Source organism: Thalassophryne amazonica, chromosome 5, assembly GCF_902500255.1.
Source record: "Thalassophryne amazonica chromosome 5, fThaAma1.1, whole genome shotgun sequence".
NCBI classification, from domain to species: Eukaryota; Metazoa; Chordata; class Actinopteri; order Batrachoidiformes; family Batrachoididae; genus Thalassophryne; species Thalassophryne amazonica.
Window position 1 is genome coordinate 57,850,575 of NC_047107.1, and position 18,655 is coordinate 57,869,229.

The 18,655-nt window shown below is 42.4% G+C and overlaps 1 protein-coding gene across 2 annotated transcripts in view; it reads right to left on the reverse strand.

The window, feature by feature from the left end:
* The window catches only part of hip1rb (huntingtin interacting protein 1 related b), a 115,662-nt gene that overhangs the window by 64,424 nt on the left and 32,583 nt on the right, over positions 1-18,655 (reverse strand). The window contains exon 2 of one of the 2 annotated variants that reach the window (XM_034170362.1): positions 4,382-4,445. The exons of the other annotated variant lie outside the window; for it this stretch is intronic. Within the exon in view, the coding sequence (XP_034026253.1) occupies positions 4,382-4,445 (64 nt within the window). The remainder of the gene's footprint in view (positions 1-4,381; positions 4,446-18,655) is intronic. 2 annotated transcript variants of the gene reach the window in all.

An 18,655-nucleotide genomic window follows, 5' to 3' on the forward strand; every position in this document is an offset into this window, starting at 1 on the left:
TCTAAATTCTACTCAGCACCCCATTATGACAACATTAAGAGTTTTTTTTTTAAAATTTATTAAAAATAAAAGAAAACTACAAAATCACATGTGTATAAGTATTCACACCCTTTGCTCAATACTTTGTTGATGAACCTTTAGCATCCTATTCAAGTCTTCTTGAATATGATGCCACAAGCTTGGTGCACCTATCTTTGGGCAGTTTTGCTCAGTCCTCTTTGCAGCACCTCTCAAGCTTCATCAGATTGGATGGGGAGCGTCGGTGCACAGCCATTTTCAGATCTGTCCACAGATGTTCAATTGGATTCAGGTCTGGGCTCTGGCTGGGCCACTCAAGGACATTCATAGAGTTGTCCTGAAGCCACTCCTTTGATATCTTGGCTGTGGGCTTAGGATCATTATCCTACTGAAAGATGAACAGTTGCTCCAGTCTGAGGCCAAGCAGTTTGTCATCCAGGATGTCTCTGTACATTGCCGCATTCTTCTGTCCCTCAATTCTGACTAGTCTCCCAGTTCCTGCAACTGAAGACATCCCCACAGCATGATTCTGCTACCATGCTTCATTGTGGGGATGGTGTCTGTTTTTTTTTCCAAACATGGCGCCTGGCATTCATGCCAAAGAGTTCAATTTTTGTCTCAGACCAGCGAATCTTCTTTCGCATGGTGTGAGAGTCCTTCAGGTGCCTTTTGGCAAACTCCAGGTGGGCTGCCATGTGCCTTTTACTAAGGCGTTGCTTCTGTCTGGCCACTGGCGTGACTGGTGCATTGCTGCAGAGATGGTTGTCCTTCTGGAAGGTTCTCCTCACTCCACAGAGGAATGCTGGAGATCTGATAGCGTGACCATCGGGTTCTTGGTCACCTCTATGACTGAGGCCCTTCTCTGATCACTCAGTTTAGATGGGCGGCCAAGTCTAGGTGGAGCCCTGGTGGATCCAAACTTCTTCCCTTTATGGATGATGGAGGCCACTGTGCTTGGAACCCTCAAAGCACCAGAAGTGTTTCTGTACCCTTCCCCAAATTTGTGCCTCGAGACAATCCTGTCCCGGAGGTCTACAGACAATTCCTTTCACACAAACAATTCCTTGGACTTCATGCTTGGTTTGTGCTCTGACATGCACAGTCAACTGTGGGACCTTATGTGTAGACAGGTGTGTGCATTTCCAAATCACATCCAATCAACTGAATTTACTCCAGGTAGACTCCAATTAAGCTGTAGAAACATTCCAAGGATGATCATTGGAAACAGGATACACCTGAGTTCAAAGGCAAATGCTGTTAATACTTATGCACAGTGGTCCCTCGCTATAACGTGGTTCACCTTTCGCGGCCTCGCAGTTTCACGGATTTTTTTAAGTGCAATTTTGCTTTTTTTTTTTTTTTTAACAGCGCATTGTGTTCTGCATCCTTATCAGGCGGGACAGTCGCGGCACCGGTCGGCATCACCGTGATTGCTCTCACTGCCTCCGATGCGCTTTCTGCAGGCTCGGTAAACGCAGCAGCGAGCCACTCACACCGCCCTCCTGTCTGCTGTGCTGAGCTGCACCAAATCTGGTCCAGAGACTACGCTTGCAGTTTTGATCCGTATGTTGACCGCAGCCGCAGAGCTCCGTGGCCACAGAGAGAGGGCTTGGATTCTTTGTGGGTCCCGCATCCGTACCTCCGGAGGCAGTGAGCGAAGGGAGAGTACACGCATTGTGTTCTGCGTGTGTCTGTTTATAATCTTCTCGCACAGAAGAAAAAGAGTGTTTACACAAGAGAGAAAAGTGAGAAAATGTTAATGCCTGCTTGAGAAAAGTGTATAAAATGTGTAGTGAGGGGTTTTACAGCCTTAAAACATCTATAATTGCAAAAAATAGCGCTGACTGCTTCGCGGATTTCACTTATCGTGGGTTATTGTTAGAACGTAACTCCCGCGATAAACGAGGGACCACTGTACATTTAATTTCTTATTTTTTTATATATACATTTGCAAAAATCTTTTGCAAATGTATACATTTGCAAAACACTTTGCCCATGTTGTCATTATGGAGTACTGTGTGTAGAATTTTGAGGAAAAAAAAATTTATTTCATCCATTTTAGAATAAGGCTATAAAATGTGGAAAAAGCAAAGCGCTGGGAATACTTTCTGGATTCACTGTATAAAACACTAAGAATCTGCATCAGATGGAACTGTGATAGACAAATGCAATCCCTTTACCACTCAAGTTCAACTGTCTCAGATTTCAGCATTTGTATCACTTTACCTTGACACCAAATAAAACTGTCTGATTACTGTTAAAACCACCGGATTGCAGGTCCGTGTGATCCTCATCTTGTGTTTTAGTCCCAATCTTATTATCCTACTGGCAGGGACCTAGTCAAGGGCGCCTTCCTTTCCAGCATTTTCTACTGTATCTCCAAGTCCCTTGGGCCTCAAGTATTTAAACTGGGCACATGGGAAGGTTGACCTGATTTGTATATTAATTACAATCACAGGATCAGTGACTGCAAATTTATATTTTTGGTTAATAGAGGCTGTATTACTTCAACAAGATTTTGTTCAACAAAATTTTGACAACCTACAACTGACTCCAAGGTAGGACCGCAACTATTTTGATAACTGATCAAGAAAAATGACTGATCAATTAATCAGTTGTTATATTTATAATATATATATACACACACACACACACACACAGAGATCAATGTTTTCCAGAGCCCAAGATGATGCATTAAAATTTCTTGTTCTGCCACAGTTTAATTAAAAAAAACTTGTAAAATAAAGCAGAAATTATTAATTTTTAACAAGCTGAAATCTGAGAATTTGAATTACAGAAAAGATTAGCAATTTAATAGGTTAATTGTTGCGGCTCTTCTCCAAGGTGCTTCATAGGTTGACTTATGAGATCACTGGGATCTAACAATTTTAAAATGATTCATGGCCCAGTCACACGGCAGTTAACGAAGGGCAACGAAGCCCTGAACAAGAAATCTGGACTTTCGTTGGCATCGTTTAACCTTCCAGCAGCTTTGTTCCTGCAGCTGTAACTTCGGCAGGATTTTTAAACTGTTGAAAAATCTGAATTTAGTTTTTGTAACATTATTGTTTAATTTGACTTCGTTCGAGCAGCTGAGTGTTTTCACACAGTGCAGAAGCCAGTTTGTGAGCGCTGAGGCCACTGCTGCTTCATATACCATTGGAAGTTACAGGGCAAACTCAGCCTGCTTGCTTGGATTTTTTTTTATCTGTGTGGGGGTCAGCTTCAATGGGGTCAGGCACGTTATATAGGCCAGAATTAATGTTCTGTGTGGACATAATTATTTTGCCACAAGCAACTGTTGAATTTGAAACAACAAAAGTTGTGTAATTTCCGACGGTACCTGAATGCAGCATTGGCAGCAGCAACTCCTGCGTGTGCTGATTATTTTGTATTAAATATAACAATATGAGTGCAGGAATGATAATCCAGTCCTTCTGTACATGTGGCAACAGGTAGATGAATCAAAATAATTATATAAAGAGCTGTTCTGGAAGGCAGAATTCATGTTGTGGATCAATGATCAGCTGGTGGAAATAACCGTACATGTAAGTCAATGCGCGCGTTCACATGCACTGATTAATTTACTGCTCTGATATAGTCAATCATCTTTACACTTATATTTATTCTCCCTTTTGACAGTTTTCTGTTATAAATCAATATATATGGCTTAGAACATAATACTGTGACCACAGCACACTTCTGTTTTTTTTTTTATTACATTGGAGCAAGACGGAGCACGCAGCGTGTCGACAGCCAGTGTGGATTATGATGATGATGGAGATGATCCCTCTTTTGTTCTGGACGAAGAATCAAAGCAGGTGGTCCACCGACCTGCACACAGCTTCTGTTTGCAGTTTCTCCAGGACTCAGGTGCTATGAGCTCCGTCACAGTGCCGAGTCCTGGAACTCAGAGATGCAGACACACTGCTCCAGCTGTGACTCCAGGCGCGTTTCGCTTAAAGCGTCGACATCATGAGCTTCAGTTTTGTTAAGTTCCTCTTTCGTCCCTTTTGCGCTCTTGCTTCGCAGACTGTTCGGTGATAAAGCTCTTTCGTCCACCTTTTCTCATTGAATTGTGACTAACTTTTTCCTTTCATTCAGGAATCGTCATGTGCCGTGTGACTGGGCCTTCAGGTCACGTTACCCACTACAGATTTTTACCCAAAGCCGGGTGTGTTATTTGCCAGTTTACAGCCTCTTGTTAAAACAAAATCTATAGAATAGAAAAATAGAAAATTACAGAATCTAAAGTCATTTGGAGAGTACAAGATAATGCGGTCTAAGTCTATAGCTAACTTTGGTGGCAGATTTGAAAATAAACAATGACAAAACATCATCTTTGATCACATTTAAAGGATACGTCGTGCATGTTTCTCCTTCACAGGTGTCTCAGTGGAGTTGATGGCCTTACTTATGCTGCTCAACTGGAAATGGGGAGAGAAGAGGTAATCAAAGAACTCAAGAGACAAAAGAAAGGCAAATGCTAATTTATGACAGCCAAAATGTAAAAGCTTAGGTTGCATGTTGTATTATGTTTATACTGCCGTCAGCGTAAACACCAATTGTAGGGCTCAATGTAGAGCAGGTGATAAACTCCTAAGCCAAGCAAAAGATAAAGTGTATAAATCACAGTGCAACTTGCTGTACTGCATGAACAACAACAGCAGAAACAGTGACTCAGCACTTTTTACATAGTGTCATAATGGTGTTTTAGCCCAGCATCGCCAACCGAACATGGGCCCAAAAAAAAAATCGGTCCGCCCTGCATTCACTGCGCATGCGTCAGTTGCGGGTCATGGATTATCACCTCGTTTCTGCTTCAAACTGCACTCCAATCATCATCTAGCTAAGCGACAGATATCTGAAGCTTTTGTACAACAATCATTTCCGCATAAATTAGCATCATTTCATAATAAAAAAGGAAATGATCAGAGCCCAGCGGCTACCTGATGCGTTTACTGCGGACTGATCATTTCAAAGTGTCACCAAGTATTGTCTCGTTTCTGCTTAAAATTGACTTTAGAATGATTTAAGAGGTTTTATCTCGTCATGTGATGGTTAACAATCCCATTAATCCATTTGATCACTTTGGGTGAAGAGACTGTCTCAGACGAGCTTCTGAGCTCCAAAATGACGCAAGTGCAGTGGAGGCAGGGCGGACCAATTTTTAGGGGCGGACCGTTTGGTCTGCGACACCGGCTGCCTGAGCATGCAGATGTATTTCTTACACTCAGGCTTTTCACCGTTACTGCATCGATGATGGACACTTACACACCTATTCCACAGGGCACTGTTCACTACGACCACCCACAATCCAAATAAGTGCCAAAAACTCAAGATGAAACTGCTTAATCTGGTTTGCCTCCAAACAGGCTGGCTTAAGAAATGCAGAACTGGTAACCTGCCAGAAAACAAAATTAAGAAGTTGCAATCTTGGCCATACCGCAACAAATGCGATGTCGGCTTCAAATTTTTACCCTGATGGAGCTTGATCAAACAAGTTTCAAGCTGTACTCACTATGACTACCGCATTTAAAGACTTTAGAACACAACTGAAGCTGTTAAGACTATGAACACCCGGAAGTTGCCATGCAGTCGTGATGATTTTGCAGTTGCTGCCGTCACCGCTGCATCAAGATCAACATAGTTATCACTTTTAAAAATGGGTCATCTTGACACAAAATCACACTTATGTAAACTTTGCAATTAACCCACAGCTGTGTTCTTTTGTTAGCAGGGGTTTGTCTACATTTCATTCAACAGCGTGTGCTGGGACATTTGATCACAGTGACAAAACCTGTTGTAAACACTTGGAAAATCCGTAGCTGTTTATTTTGATTGGTGTACACCGAAAGACTGTTCACAGATGTGCACGAATCAATACGATCTCACATGGCTTCCCATAGCCAAAATCTGAGTTAGAAATTCTGTGAGACATTCCCTTTAAACCTAACCCTAAACTTGTCTAGATGTCACTCGCAGGAGCTATATGGGATCCTGCAAGTGTTCAAATAAACTGGATCAGTTTAGATTTTAACCTGCAAGTTCCTAAGTGCAAAATCTGTGTACGATCAGATTAAGATCAATTGTGCAAGTGACTGTCTGGCGAATTCACAACAAGTGAGTGGGCGTGTTGATGCAACTCTCGCAAATGGAAAACACAAGCATCTAAGGGTGAAGAGCCATTTACTCAGATGTCATCTAACTGAAGACACAAGAAAGAAATTCAGTTACATTTGTATGCAAAGGTTTGGGCACCTCTGATAATTATCATTGATTGCCTGGATCAGAAATTTCAGTTAAATACATCATCATATAGCAGACGTACACACTGATAATTTGAGAAGTGAAATGAAGTTTCTAGTATTTACAGAAAGTGTGCAATAATTATTTAAATAAAATTAGGCAGGTGTATAAATTTGTCCACCCTTGTCATTTTACTGATTTGAATACGTCATTTAGCACTAATTATTGGAACACAAAATTGGTTTGGTAAGCTCACTGACCCTTGACCTCCTTACACAGGTGAATCCAATCATGAGAAAGGGTATTTAAGGTGGCCATTTGCAAATGTTTCCCCTTTTTGCATCTCTTCTGAGTGGCAACATAACTCTCAAATGACCTGAAAGCAAAGATTGTTGAACATCATGGTTGGGTTAGGATGAAACTAAAATTGAGTTATTTGTACATAACATGCAGTATGCATGGCTGAAAAAGAACAGAGCATTCCAAGAAAAAAAACTTGCTACCTACAGTAAAATTTGGAGGTGGTTCCATCATGCTGTGGGGCTGTGTGGCCAGTGCAGGTACTGGGAATCTTTTAAAGTTGTGGGTCACATGGACTCCAGTCAATATCAGCAGATTCTTGAGAACAACGTTCAAGAATCAGTGACAAAGTTGAAGTTGCACCAGGGCTGGATTTTTCACAAGACGACCCTAAACACTGCTCAAAATCTACTAAGGCATTCATCCAGAGGAACAAGTACAACGTTCTGGAATGGCCATCTCAATCCGAGGACCTGAATATTATTGAAAATCTGTGGTGTGATTTTAAATGGGCTGTCCATGCTCGGAACCTGAGATGTTTTGTAAAGAGGAATGGTCCAAAATACCTTCAACCAGAATCCAGACTCTCACTGGAATGAATAGGAAGCGTTTAGAGGCTGTTATTTCTGCAAAAGGAGGATCTACTAAATACTGATGTATTTTTTCTGTTGGGGTGGCCAAATTTATGCACCTGCCTAATTTTGCTTAAAGAATTATTGCACAGTTTTTGTAAGTCCTATAAACTTAATTTCACTTCTCAAATATTACTATTTGTCATAGGGTGCTACATGATATATTAAATTGCTGATCCAAACAACCAATGATTTCTAAACGAAAATCAAGGAAATCATCAGGGGTGCCCAAACTTGAATACAGCTATATGTGCTCATGCAGAAAGTAGACAAATTCAAGGAACAGAAAGCCTGAATTCTGCAGTGCATTGTTTTTAAAATCATATCCTCCCTCCTGCACACTCTATTTATACATCACCTCTTGCCTAAAACAAGTATTTCCAGTGGGTGAGCATGCATCTGATGCAGGCAATCTCTTCTTGCATGACATGCAAATGTGGCATTTTCTTACAGATGAACAGCCTCAGACAGACACTACAAATCCTGTCAGAACTCTCTAAACCTGTGGAAATGTGTAAAAACAAACATTTGAATGGCACTAAAGCCATGATGCAGTGATTTATGGGACACAATCCTATGTGAGGTGACCTGATATGCAAACAAATCAAGGTTAAAGCTCCCAACAACTTGATTGACGGATGGAAGGAAGGAAGGAAGGAGTGTTGCGACACGCCTGAGAAATTCTTGTGACTCCAAAATCAAGTCAGTGTTACACAAGTCTTTCTTTGCCCTTCCCCAATCACACATACATGCAGAAACACAAGTACAGCAAATGGCTGTCACCAAATGATCCTTCTGCCCAGTATACATTTACTTCAATAAATTACATTGATAATCACTGTGACCAACTGCCTCTACAAATCAGAAAAAGAACAAAAATACCCCATCACAGCAAAAAGGGACACAAATGGTGAGCATCCCTTGCCAGTAATTTGTGCCATGGTATTCAAATGGTTTCATCTAATCTGTCAAATCTCTGCCCTGACTGAATTCATCATCGTCTGCAAGTGTATAATCAGCTACAAGCATTAGCAGGAGGATGGATGCAATGAGTAGGTTAGCAAGGCAACTTGTGACTGAGCTTCCCCCACAGCAAGCAATCGCATATAATAGTCCGACGGCTAAAGGACAAATTTTAGAGGAATCATGCACTTTTATACAAAAGCACCAAAACTTTATCAGAGGTAATTTATAGTGTCCTGAAGTATATAAGATCGGGAGACATTGAATCCATAAACGTCTACACTCTAAAAACTTGGGTTTAAGAGAATAACCATTTTCAGCCTTCTACAGCATATAATTCATGACAAACTCTTATCCAAATGTCTTTTTAAGTTCATAATATAAACTTGAAGGTTATGAAAAATGTATTAAGAAACAGAAAGAAATGCTTTTTTATTAATTACAAGAAACCAATTTTGTTTTTATGGCCATAACCATTATTATTATTATTATTATTGTTGTCATCATCATCCATCCATTTTCTTCCGCTTTATCCGGAGTCGGGTCGCGGGGGCAGCAGCTCAAGCAAAGCCGCCCAGACCTCCCGATCCACACACACCTGCCCCAGCTCCTCCGGGGGAACCCCAAGGCGTTCCCAAGCCAGCCGAGAGATGTAGTCCTTCCAGTGTGTCCTGGGTCTTCCCCGGGGCCTCCTCCCAATGGGACGTGCCCGGAACACCTCTCCAGCAAGGCGTCCAGGGGGCATCCGGAAAAGATGCCCGAGCCACCTCAACTGACTCCTTTTGATGTGGAGGAGCAACGGCTCGACTCCAAGCTCCTCCCGAGTGACCGAGCTCCTCACCCTATCTCTATGGGAGCGCCCAGCCATCCTGCGGAGGAAACTCATCTCGGTCGCTTGTACTCGCGATCTCGTTCTTTCGGTCATGAGCCAAATCTAATGACCATAGGTGAGGATCGGAACGTAGATCGATCGGTAAATCGAGAGCTTTGCCCCCCTACTCAGCTCTCTCTTCACCACGACAGTCCGATACAGCGACCACATCACTGCAGATGCTGCACCAATCCGTCTATCGATCTCACGCTCCATCCGTCCCTCACTCGTGAACAAGACCCCGAGATACTTAAACTCCTCCACTTGAGGCAAGGACACTCCACCGACCTGAAGAGGGAAACGCACCTTTTTCCGGTCGAGAACCATGGCCTTGGATTTGGAGGTGCTGATTTTCATCCCGGATACACTTATCACCATATTTTTTAACTGAAAACATTGTAAATACCTGGTTGGCAAACTTCCTAGATATGCACAAATGTTTCATGAATATTTTTAAATGAACTACTGTCTACAGCTTTCATGCTAGGAAGATCACAGTGACCTAATTTTATGTCTCAGAGGTAGAGGCCTGTTAAAGATCCCTACAGGCCTGAAATGAGTCCTGTACCTCTTTCCATTTTGAAACATACCACCCTGCTAATGTATAAGGATGTACGACGACGTATGATGCCGCACAACGGACGATACATGATCACATAAGCTCAGTATAGCTTTGCACTAGTTGCAGTAGCCATTCTCTACAGCTTAATGTCAAATCTTGATCACTGGCCCCCTATATAATAACCATATGATCGTATTGTCATATGAATAGCAAAATATACACTATTATAACCATGCAAACACCCTTTTAAAAAAAGCAGGATACAGGGCTAAAATCAAATGTCTCCCGCTTTGACATGACTTAATATAACCTAAAGAGTCCCTGGACAAAGTTCGGCGCTTTTGTAAAAAAGTGCACGATTCTATCCCTTAACTGCTGGACTATAACTCACTATTTATTCAGAAAAGGATGGACTTGTGCAATTCTATAAAAAGGTCATAGGGTGACGAAACATGATTATGCATGTCAATTTTGGAATAAATCAGACAGAGGTTCTACATATTGTTTAACAATGGAACAATGTAGAATCCAGAATGACTGAAGTGGCTGCAACGTAAAAAACCTGATTTAATGTTTTCACATGATGTCATGAATCTTGAAGTTGATCATCTCACCGATACTCTGTTTTGGCCGGCATCTATTCATAGCATTCAAATGCTATCATAGTGAATTACTGTTGCCAGCCGCCACAATAGGTCAGACAGAGAGGCAGACCTGCATTACCATAGACTGCTGAAGGTGATAAGGAATCAACGCAAAGCTTGTGTGTGTGTGTGTGTGTGTGTGTGTGTGTGTGTGTGTGTGTGTGTGTGTGTGTGTGTGTAAAAGCTGCTTTAACACATTAGCAGCCTACCCCAATCTAGACTTTACCCACAAATGTTATAGATGGCCACAGAAGAAAGCACAGAAGATCTACTGAAACCTAGCATTCAGAGTGAGAGAGTGCCAATTGATAGTAGGCTCCCCGTTTTGAGGCAAATAAACTGAGGCCCTTGTTTACACAGTGCAAGTGCAGTGGGCATAGAGGCATTTCTGACAATGAGGGGTTTGTTTGAGAAGGAAGGCTGACAGCTGGGGGAGAAGATTGGGTTGGCTAGGGGCTACACTTTGGCACACAGAGCCTGGCACGGAGGCCTCAACAGATGGCCGCTGAGCTGTAAGGCTGCAGGGAGAGTCCGTGCATTCAGAAAGGCTGCCAGTCAGCCAGAGTGTAACCCAAAGAGGATGACAAGGAATACAAAAACAAACCCAACCAAAAACTGGACAGTGCAAGGGAAACTCACAGGCAGCTAAACAGCTCCTGTGATGTATTACCGCTGTTCAAGAAGTGTTGACTACCATCTTTATAGGAGCCATTTCATTCATTATAGTCATGTGCACAACTCTTTGAAGGCTGGAAGTCACTTAATCTCAACAGAATGAAAAAAGGACAACTCCAGCAGCCACTGGAAATGTCAAAATTATTATGTCTGTGTCCCAATTCAGGGTGTGCAACCTTCTATGGCTGTGTTCCATGACACTCCTCAGACTTCAGCCACAGAGGAGACTGGAACAAACAGTTGTGAAATGTGACCATCAAGCCCACGGAGCATTTTGCTATTGCGCCATTAAGTTTCCCAGCCCCAACTCACAGTCACCTGGCAACCTTGACAGCTGTATACCAATTAATTGTAGTGGGCATAAGCTGCATTTAGTTAAAAAAACAAAAAACAAACAAAAAAAACCCTACAATACTTATATTACTCATTTACAACCCAAAGCTGTCTTATAGCACTTTTTTTTGCCACATTCCACTGTTACAGGAGTTTCTGTCATGAAAAGACATGTGGAGGAATTCGCAGGTCGGGACAGAGCCGCTAATGGCGCGGGACAAAAAGCAATGCCATGATGAAGCCTCACAGGACATGTTGTGGCATATCCAGCTCGTCCACAATTTCTCGGATAGTCACACGACTGAAAAGCCACCAAAAGCCGTCTGAATGTTCCGAATGGCTGACGAGCTGGGCATGTTACATGTCCTGTGAGACTTCAACATGGAGGCGCTGTTGCTGCGCCATCAGCTTCGTGCCGATGAATTTCACTGCAACTCTTTTCATGGCAAAAACTCCTTTAACTTTGAAATGTGGCGAAAAAGTGCTATGTGCACATCTTCTGCCATTTCTCTGGTAGTCAGACGACGTCCCGGATCAACACAGCATTCAGTTTGGAAATGATCTGGTCATTTCAGCCTGTCGATCGCCGCTCAGAGCGCAGCGCGCCCTCCGCCATTGTGCGCCGTCTTTAAACCGGTTGTAACACTCCTTAATCTGTGTGATCCCCATAGAATCGTCCCTGAAAGCCGTCTGAATCTTCCGAATGGTTTCCACCTGGCTGTCTCTCAGTTTCTGGAAAAATTTGATGCAAAGCTCAGCTCCAAATCGATCAGACATTTTCCTCGCAATGAAAATCCGATGAGGGGGGTGGACCACTGCTCACTCAAAGCGTGCTCACAGGCGAATGACGCAACCGACAGGCGTGAAAAAACTCACGCATGCGCACGAAGGTTCAAGCTTGGCTGATGCAAGCGCACGATTCAAATCCATATAGTTTTTGCAAAAAATAAAAAGGTCGGATAGTTTTCTAACAGACCTCGTATAGCAACTGATACAAATACAAAAGAAACTCCAGGCTAACCCTAAATAAAAATGCTGAAAAAAAAAACATTGAAAATTGGGGGTATTTTTGGTATATCATTACAACCTCTTATAATTAAAAATCTTGTAAATAATTAAGAAAAAAAAATCTGGAAATACCAAGAGTAGACAAAATGGCACGACTCCATTTCTGAGAGTAGATGAAATGGGAGTAGATCAACCGGGAAGTTACGTTTGAAGCATGCAGCTGCTGATTTGGGACACAGCCTATATGATGTGAATGAGTCTTCAAAGCAAGCATAAGGAGGAAGCAGACAATGCAAGCTGGTTCTAAACAAATTATTTGGGACAATGTTGAAATCTGCCTTTGGTTTCACTGTTAAAAAAAAAAGAAAAAAAGAAAAAAAGTATGACATACGTCACAATAGCAAACAACAATAAAATACATCTAAATAATTTATACATCCTATACACGCACCTATAAAAGTTAAAACTACGTATAAAAAGGCACCATTCAGGAGTGGAGACAGGGAGGAGCTGAAGAGGGTGCAGCTTGAGCTGAGGGAGAAGATCACAGAGGGGAAGGCCAGTTACAGGAGGAAACTGGAGAGCAAGCTCCAGCAGAACATGAGGGAGGTGTGGAGTGGGATGAGAACCATCACTGGTCATGGTAAGAAGGCAGCCCAGATGATGGAATGAGACCTACACGAGGCCAATGAGTTAAATCTGTTCTTCAACAGGTTTGACTACATGAACTCTTCCCACCCTTCCCTCGGATCCTCTCATTGCTCCCCCTCCCCTGTGCACCCACCTCACACCCCTATTATTACCACTCCCTCCTCCCACCAACCTGCCCCCATCCCCTCCCGCTGCTATTCCCTCACTCCCCTCGATGCCTCCCATCTCCACCACTGCTGAGGATGTGAGAAGAGAATTTTGTCATCTGTGTCCAGGAAAGGCTGTGGGTGATGATGGCCTCAGCCCCAGAGTGCAGATGAGATGTGCTATCCAGCTGCGTGGGATGTTACACCACATCTTAAACTTGAGCCAGCTGGTTGTTCCTGAAGAGGTCAAAAACCTCATATCTCGTCTCTGTGCCCAACCAGAAGAATCCAAACACACTTAATGACTACAGACCTTTGACCCTAACGTCACATGTTATGAAGTCACTTGAGGGTCGTCCTGAGGCACCAATCATTGCTGGACCCCTGCAGGTTGCATACCAGCCCAACAGTGGAGTGGAGGATGCCATCATCTTCATGCTGTACAGATCTTAAGTTAAGGCCCTCTGATTCATGCACTAGCACGCATATCGTTGTGATGTTCCCAGCTAGATGACGTTCTTTGTTCTACCAGCTGCCACGCGCTCTGCGCTGGACGCTGTGTATATAAAATAATTACTTTGTGTCTGAGTAATCATTTTCTGCAAACTGGCTGTTGAAAACGACTGTAATCACTTCTTGAATCACAGAGGACCGCTTCAGCTATTCACGCGTGTGCTGCAGAAAGCATTTTGAGAGGTCTAAAAAGGTAGTAGAGAAGCTTGAATCTTCGACTGGACTGGGTTGCTTGATGCGAGGACGTTTCGCTTCAAATCGCAGAAGCTTCCTCAGCTAAAATTCTTGCTCTGTTAGTCTGACTTCTGTCTTGACTCTTGTAGAGAAGAATAACAGAAGCCACAAAAGCTGGAGTTATAAACTTAACCAGACCCCTCCTACCGAGAGGCACACTGCTATTGGCAGTGACTAAACAGTTGCTCTAATTAGCACCTACTGTGATCTAGTTAGCACCCTCCTAATGACAGGGTAGCTGTCCCTCCTAACGATGGGACTGACGCCTCTCCTGATGATGTGAATGACTCATTACCATGAACAAAAGACCCCATTGTAAACAGGGGACAAAGCATGTCTCAGACCCCCTCCCCGCTGCATGACGCAACTCGAAGTGGGCCCGGTGTGAAAGGGGCTTTAAGGAGGATCCTGGAGACTCACGACCCAGGTGATTTCTCCTGTCTTTGCACTAAGTCTCTGTGATGGGTGTTTTGTGTAGGTTTGATAAGATCAACTTTATTTATCCCCGAAGGAAATTATTTTGCCATAGTACCAAAACAGTGAACTTTTTTAAAATAATTTTTTAAATGGAACAAATTTCTGCAAAATGAGTGAAAGACATTTGCAAAAGATGTTTGACAATATCGCACAAAACTCTGAATAACTGAATAACTCTGTTCATTATGTATTCATCCTGCAGAAGCGGGAGGAATTCTACAGTCTGATTGCCACAAGTAGGAAACACCTCCTGTGGTGCACCTCGGTGATTTTGGTCTACGACTGAAGGTGCTCTTACAGGACATCAGTGTTGCATCCAGGGGGTGGGAGGTGTTGTCCAGGAAACTGAGCAACTTCCTCAGCATTCTCCTCTGACACTTGCACCACAGACTCCAGCTCACCCCCCAGGACAGAGCCAGCTCTCCTAATGAGCTTGTTGAGTCTGTTCATGTCACCTGCCTTCAGGTTTTAGTTGTGACCACCTGTAGGGCTCTGTGTTGAAGAGTCCTGATCACCCCGAGCTTGTGTTCAAGCTGCCTTCAGCCTGCTGCCCCAGCACACTACAGTGTAGAAGATGATGCCAGAGACCACAAAGTGACAAAACATTTGCAACAAATTTCTGCAGACATTGGAAAATCTGAGCCTCCTGAGGAAGTACAGTCGGATCTGACCTTTTTTGTACACAGTATTTATGTTTACAGTCCAGTCCAGTTTGTTGTCTATGTGGACACCCAGATATTTGTAATGGTTCACAATCAATCAATCAATCAATTTTTTTATATAGCGCCAAATCACAACAAACAGTTGCCCCAAGGCGCTTTATATTGTAAGGCAAGGCCATACAATAATTATGTAAAACCCCAACGGTCAAAACGACCCCCTGTGAGCAAGCACTTGGCTACAGTGGGAAGGAAAAACTCCCTTTTAACAGGAAGAAACCTCCAGCAGAACCAGGCTCAGGGAGGGACAGTCTTCTGCTGGGACTGGTTGGGGCTGAGGGAGAGAACCAGGAAAAAGACATGCTGTGGAGGGGAGCAGAGATCGATCACTAATGATTAAATGCAGAGTGGTGCATACAGAGCAAAAAGAGAAAGAAACAGTGCATCATGGGAACTCCCCAGCAGTCTATGTCTATAGCAGCATAACTAAGGGTTGGTTCAGGGTCACCTGATCCAGCCTTAACTATAAGCTTCAGCAAAAAGGAAAGTTTTAAGCCTAATCTTAGAAGTAGAGAGGGTGTCTGTCTCCCTGATCTGAATTGGGAGCTGGTTCCACAGGAGAGGAGCCTGAAAGCTCTGCCTCCCATTCTACTCTTACAAACCCTAGGAACTACAAGTAAGCCTGCAGTCTGAGAGCGAAGCGCTCTATTGGGGTGATATGGTACTACGAGGTCCCTAAGATAAGATGGGACCTGATTATTCAAAACCTTATAAGTAAGAAGAAGAATTTTAAATTCTATTCTAGAATTAACAGGAAGCCAATGAAGAGAGGCCAATATGGGTGAGATATGCTCTCTCCTAGTCCCCGTCAGTACTCTAGCTGCAGCATTTTGAATTAACTGAAGGCTTTTTAGGGAACTTTTAGGACAACCTGATAATAATGAATTACAATAGTCCAGCCTAGAGGAAATAAGTGCATGAATTAGTTTTTCAGCATCACTCTGAGACAAGCCCTTTCTGATTTTAGAGATATTGCATAAATGCAAAAAAGCAGTCCTACATATTTGTTTAATATGCGCTTTGAATGACATATCCTGATCAAAAATTACTCCAACATTTCTCACAGTATTACTAGAGGTCAGGGTAATGCCATCCAGAGTAAGGATCTGGTTAGACACCATGTTTCTAAGATTTGTGGGGCCAAGTACAATAACTTCAGTTTTATCCGAGTTTAAAAGCAGGAAATTAGAGGTCATCCATGTCTTTATGTCTGTAAGACAATCCTGCAGTTTAGCTAATTGGTGTGTGTCCTCTGGCTTCATTGATAGATAAAGCTGGGTATCATCTGCGTAACAATGAAAATTTAAGCAATACCGTCTAACAATACTACCTAAGGGAAGCATGTATAAAGTGAATAAAATTGGTCCTAGCACAGAACCTTGTGGAACTCCATAATTAACTTTAGTCTGTGAAGAAGATTCCCCATTTACATGAACAAATATGATTCAAACCACCGCAGCGCAGTGCCTTTAATACCTATGGCATGCTCTAATCTCTGTAATAAAATTTTATGGTCAACAGTATCAAAAGCAGCACTGAGGTCTAACAGAACAAGCACAGAGATGAGTCCACTGTCCGAGGCCATAAGATCATTTGTAACCTTCACTAATGCTGTTTCTGTACTATGATGAATTCTAAAACCTGACTGAAACTCTTCAAATAGACCATTCCTCTGCAGATGATCAGTTAGCTGTTTTACAACTACCCTTTCAAGAATTTTTGAGAGAAAAGGAAGGTTGGAGATTGGCCTATAATTAGCTAAGATAGCTGGGTCAAGTGATGGCTTTTTAAGTAATGGTTTAATTACTGCCACCTTAAAAGCCTGTGGTACATAGCCAACTAACAAAGATAGATTGATCATATTTAAGATCGAAGCATTAAATAATGGTAGGGCTTCCTTGAGCAGCCTGGTAGGAATGGGGTCTAATAAACAAGGTGATGGTTTGGATGAAGTAACTAATGAAAATAACTCAGACAGAACAATCGGAGAGAAAGAGTCTAACCAAATACCGGCATCACTGAAAGCAGCCAAAGATAACGATACGTCTTTGGGATGGTTATGAGCAATTTTTCTCTAATAGTTAAAATTTTGTTAGCAAAGAAAGTCATGAAGTCATTACTAGTTAAAGTTAATGGAATACTCAGCTCAATAGAGCTCTGACTCTGTCAGCCTGGCTACAGTGCTGAAAAGAAACCTGGGGTTGTTCTTATTTTCTTCAATTAGTGATGAGTAGAAAGATGTCCTAGCTTTACGGAGGGCTTTTTTATAGAGCAACAGACTCTTTTTCCAGGCTAAGTGAAGATCTAAATTAGTGAGACGCCATTTCCTCTCCAACTTACTGCTATCTGCTTTAAGCTACGAGTTTGTGAGTTATACCACGGAGTCAGGCACTTCTGATTTAAAGCTCTCTTTTTCAGAGGAGCTACAGCATCCAAAGTTGTCTTCAATGAGGAGGTAAAACTATTAACGAGATACTCTATCTCACTTACAGAGTTTAGGTAGCTACTCTGCACTGTGTTGGTATATGGCATTAGAGAACATAAAGAAGGAATCATATCCTTAAACCTAGTTACAGCGCTTTCTGAAAGACTTCTAGTGTAATGAAACTTATTCCCCACTGCTGGGTAGTCCATCAGAGTAAATGTAAATGTTATTAAGAAATGATAAGACAGAAGGGAGTTTTCAGGGAATACTGTTAAGTCTTCTATTTCCATACCATAAGTCAGAACAAGATCTAAGATATGATTAAAGTGGTGGGTGGACTCTTACTTTTTGAGCAAAGCCAATAGAGTCTAATAATAGATTAAATGCAGTGTTGAGGCCGTCATTCTCAGCATCTGTGTGGATGTTAAAATTGCCCACTATAATTATCTTATCTGAGCTAAGCACTAAGTCAGACAAAAGGTCTGAAAATTCACAGAGAAACTCACAGTAACGACCAGGTGGACGATAGATAATAACAAATAAAACTGGTTTTTGGGACTTCCAATTTGGATGGACAAGACTAAGAGTCAAGCTTTCAAATGAATTAAAGCTCTGTCTGGGTTTTTGATTAATTAATAAGCTGGAATGGAAGATTGCTGCTAATCCTCCGCCCCGGCCCGTGCTACGAGCATTCTGACAGTTAGTGTGACTCGGGGGTGTTGACTCATTTAAACTAACATATTCATCCTGCTGTAACCAGGTTTCTGTAAGGCAGAATAAATCAATATGTTGATCAATTATTATATCATTTACCAACAGGGACTTAGAAGAGAGAGACCTAATGTTTAATAGACCACATTTAACTGTTTTAGTCTGTGGTGCAGTTGAAGGTGCTATATTATTTTTTTCTTTTTGAATTTTTATGCTTAAATAGATTTTTGCTGGTTATTGGTAGTCTGGGAGCAGGCACCGTCTCTACGGGGATGGGGTAATGAGGGGATGGCAGGGGGAGAGAAGCTGCAGAGAGGTGTGTAAGACTACAACTCTGCTTCCTGGTCCCAACCCTGGATAGTCACGGTTTGGAGGATTTAAGAAAATTGGCCAGATTTCTAGAAATGAGCGCTGCTCCATCCAAAGTGGGATGGATGCCGTCTCTCCTAACAAGACCAGGTTTTCCCCAAAAGCTTTGCCAATTATCTATGAAGCCCACCTCATTTTTTGGACACCACTCAGAC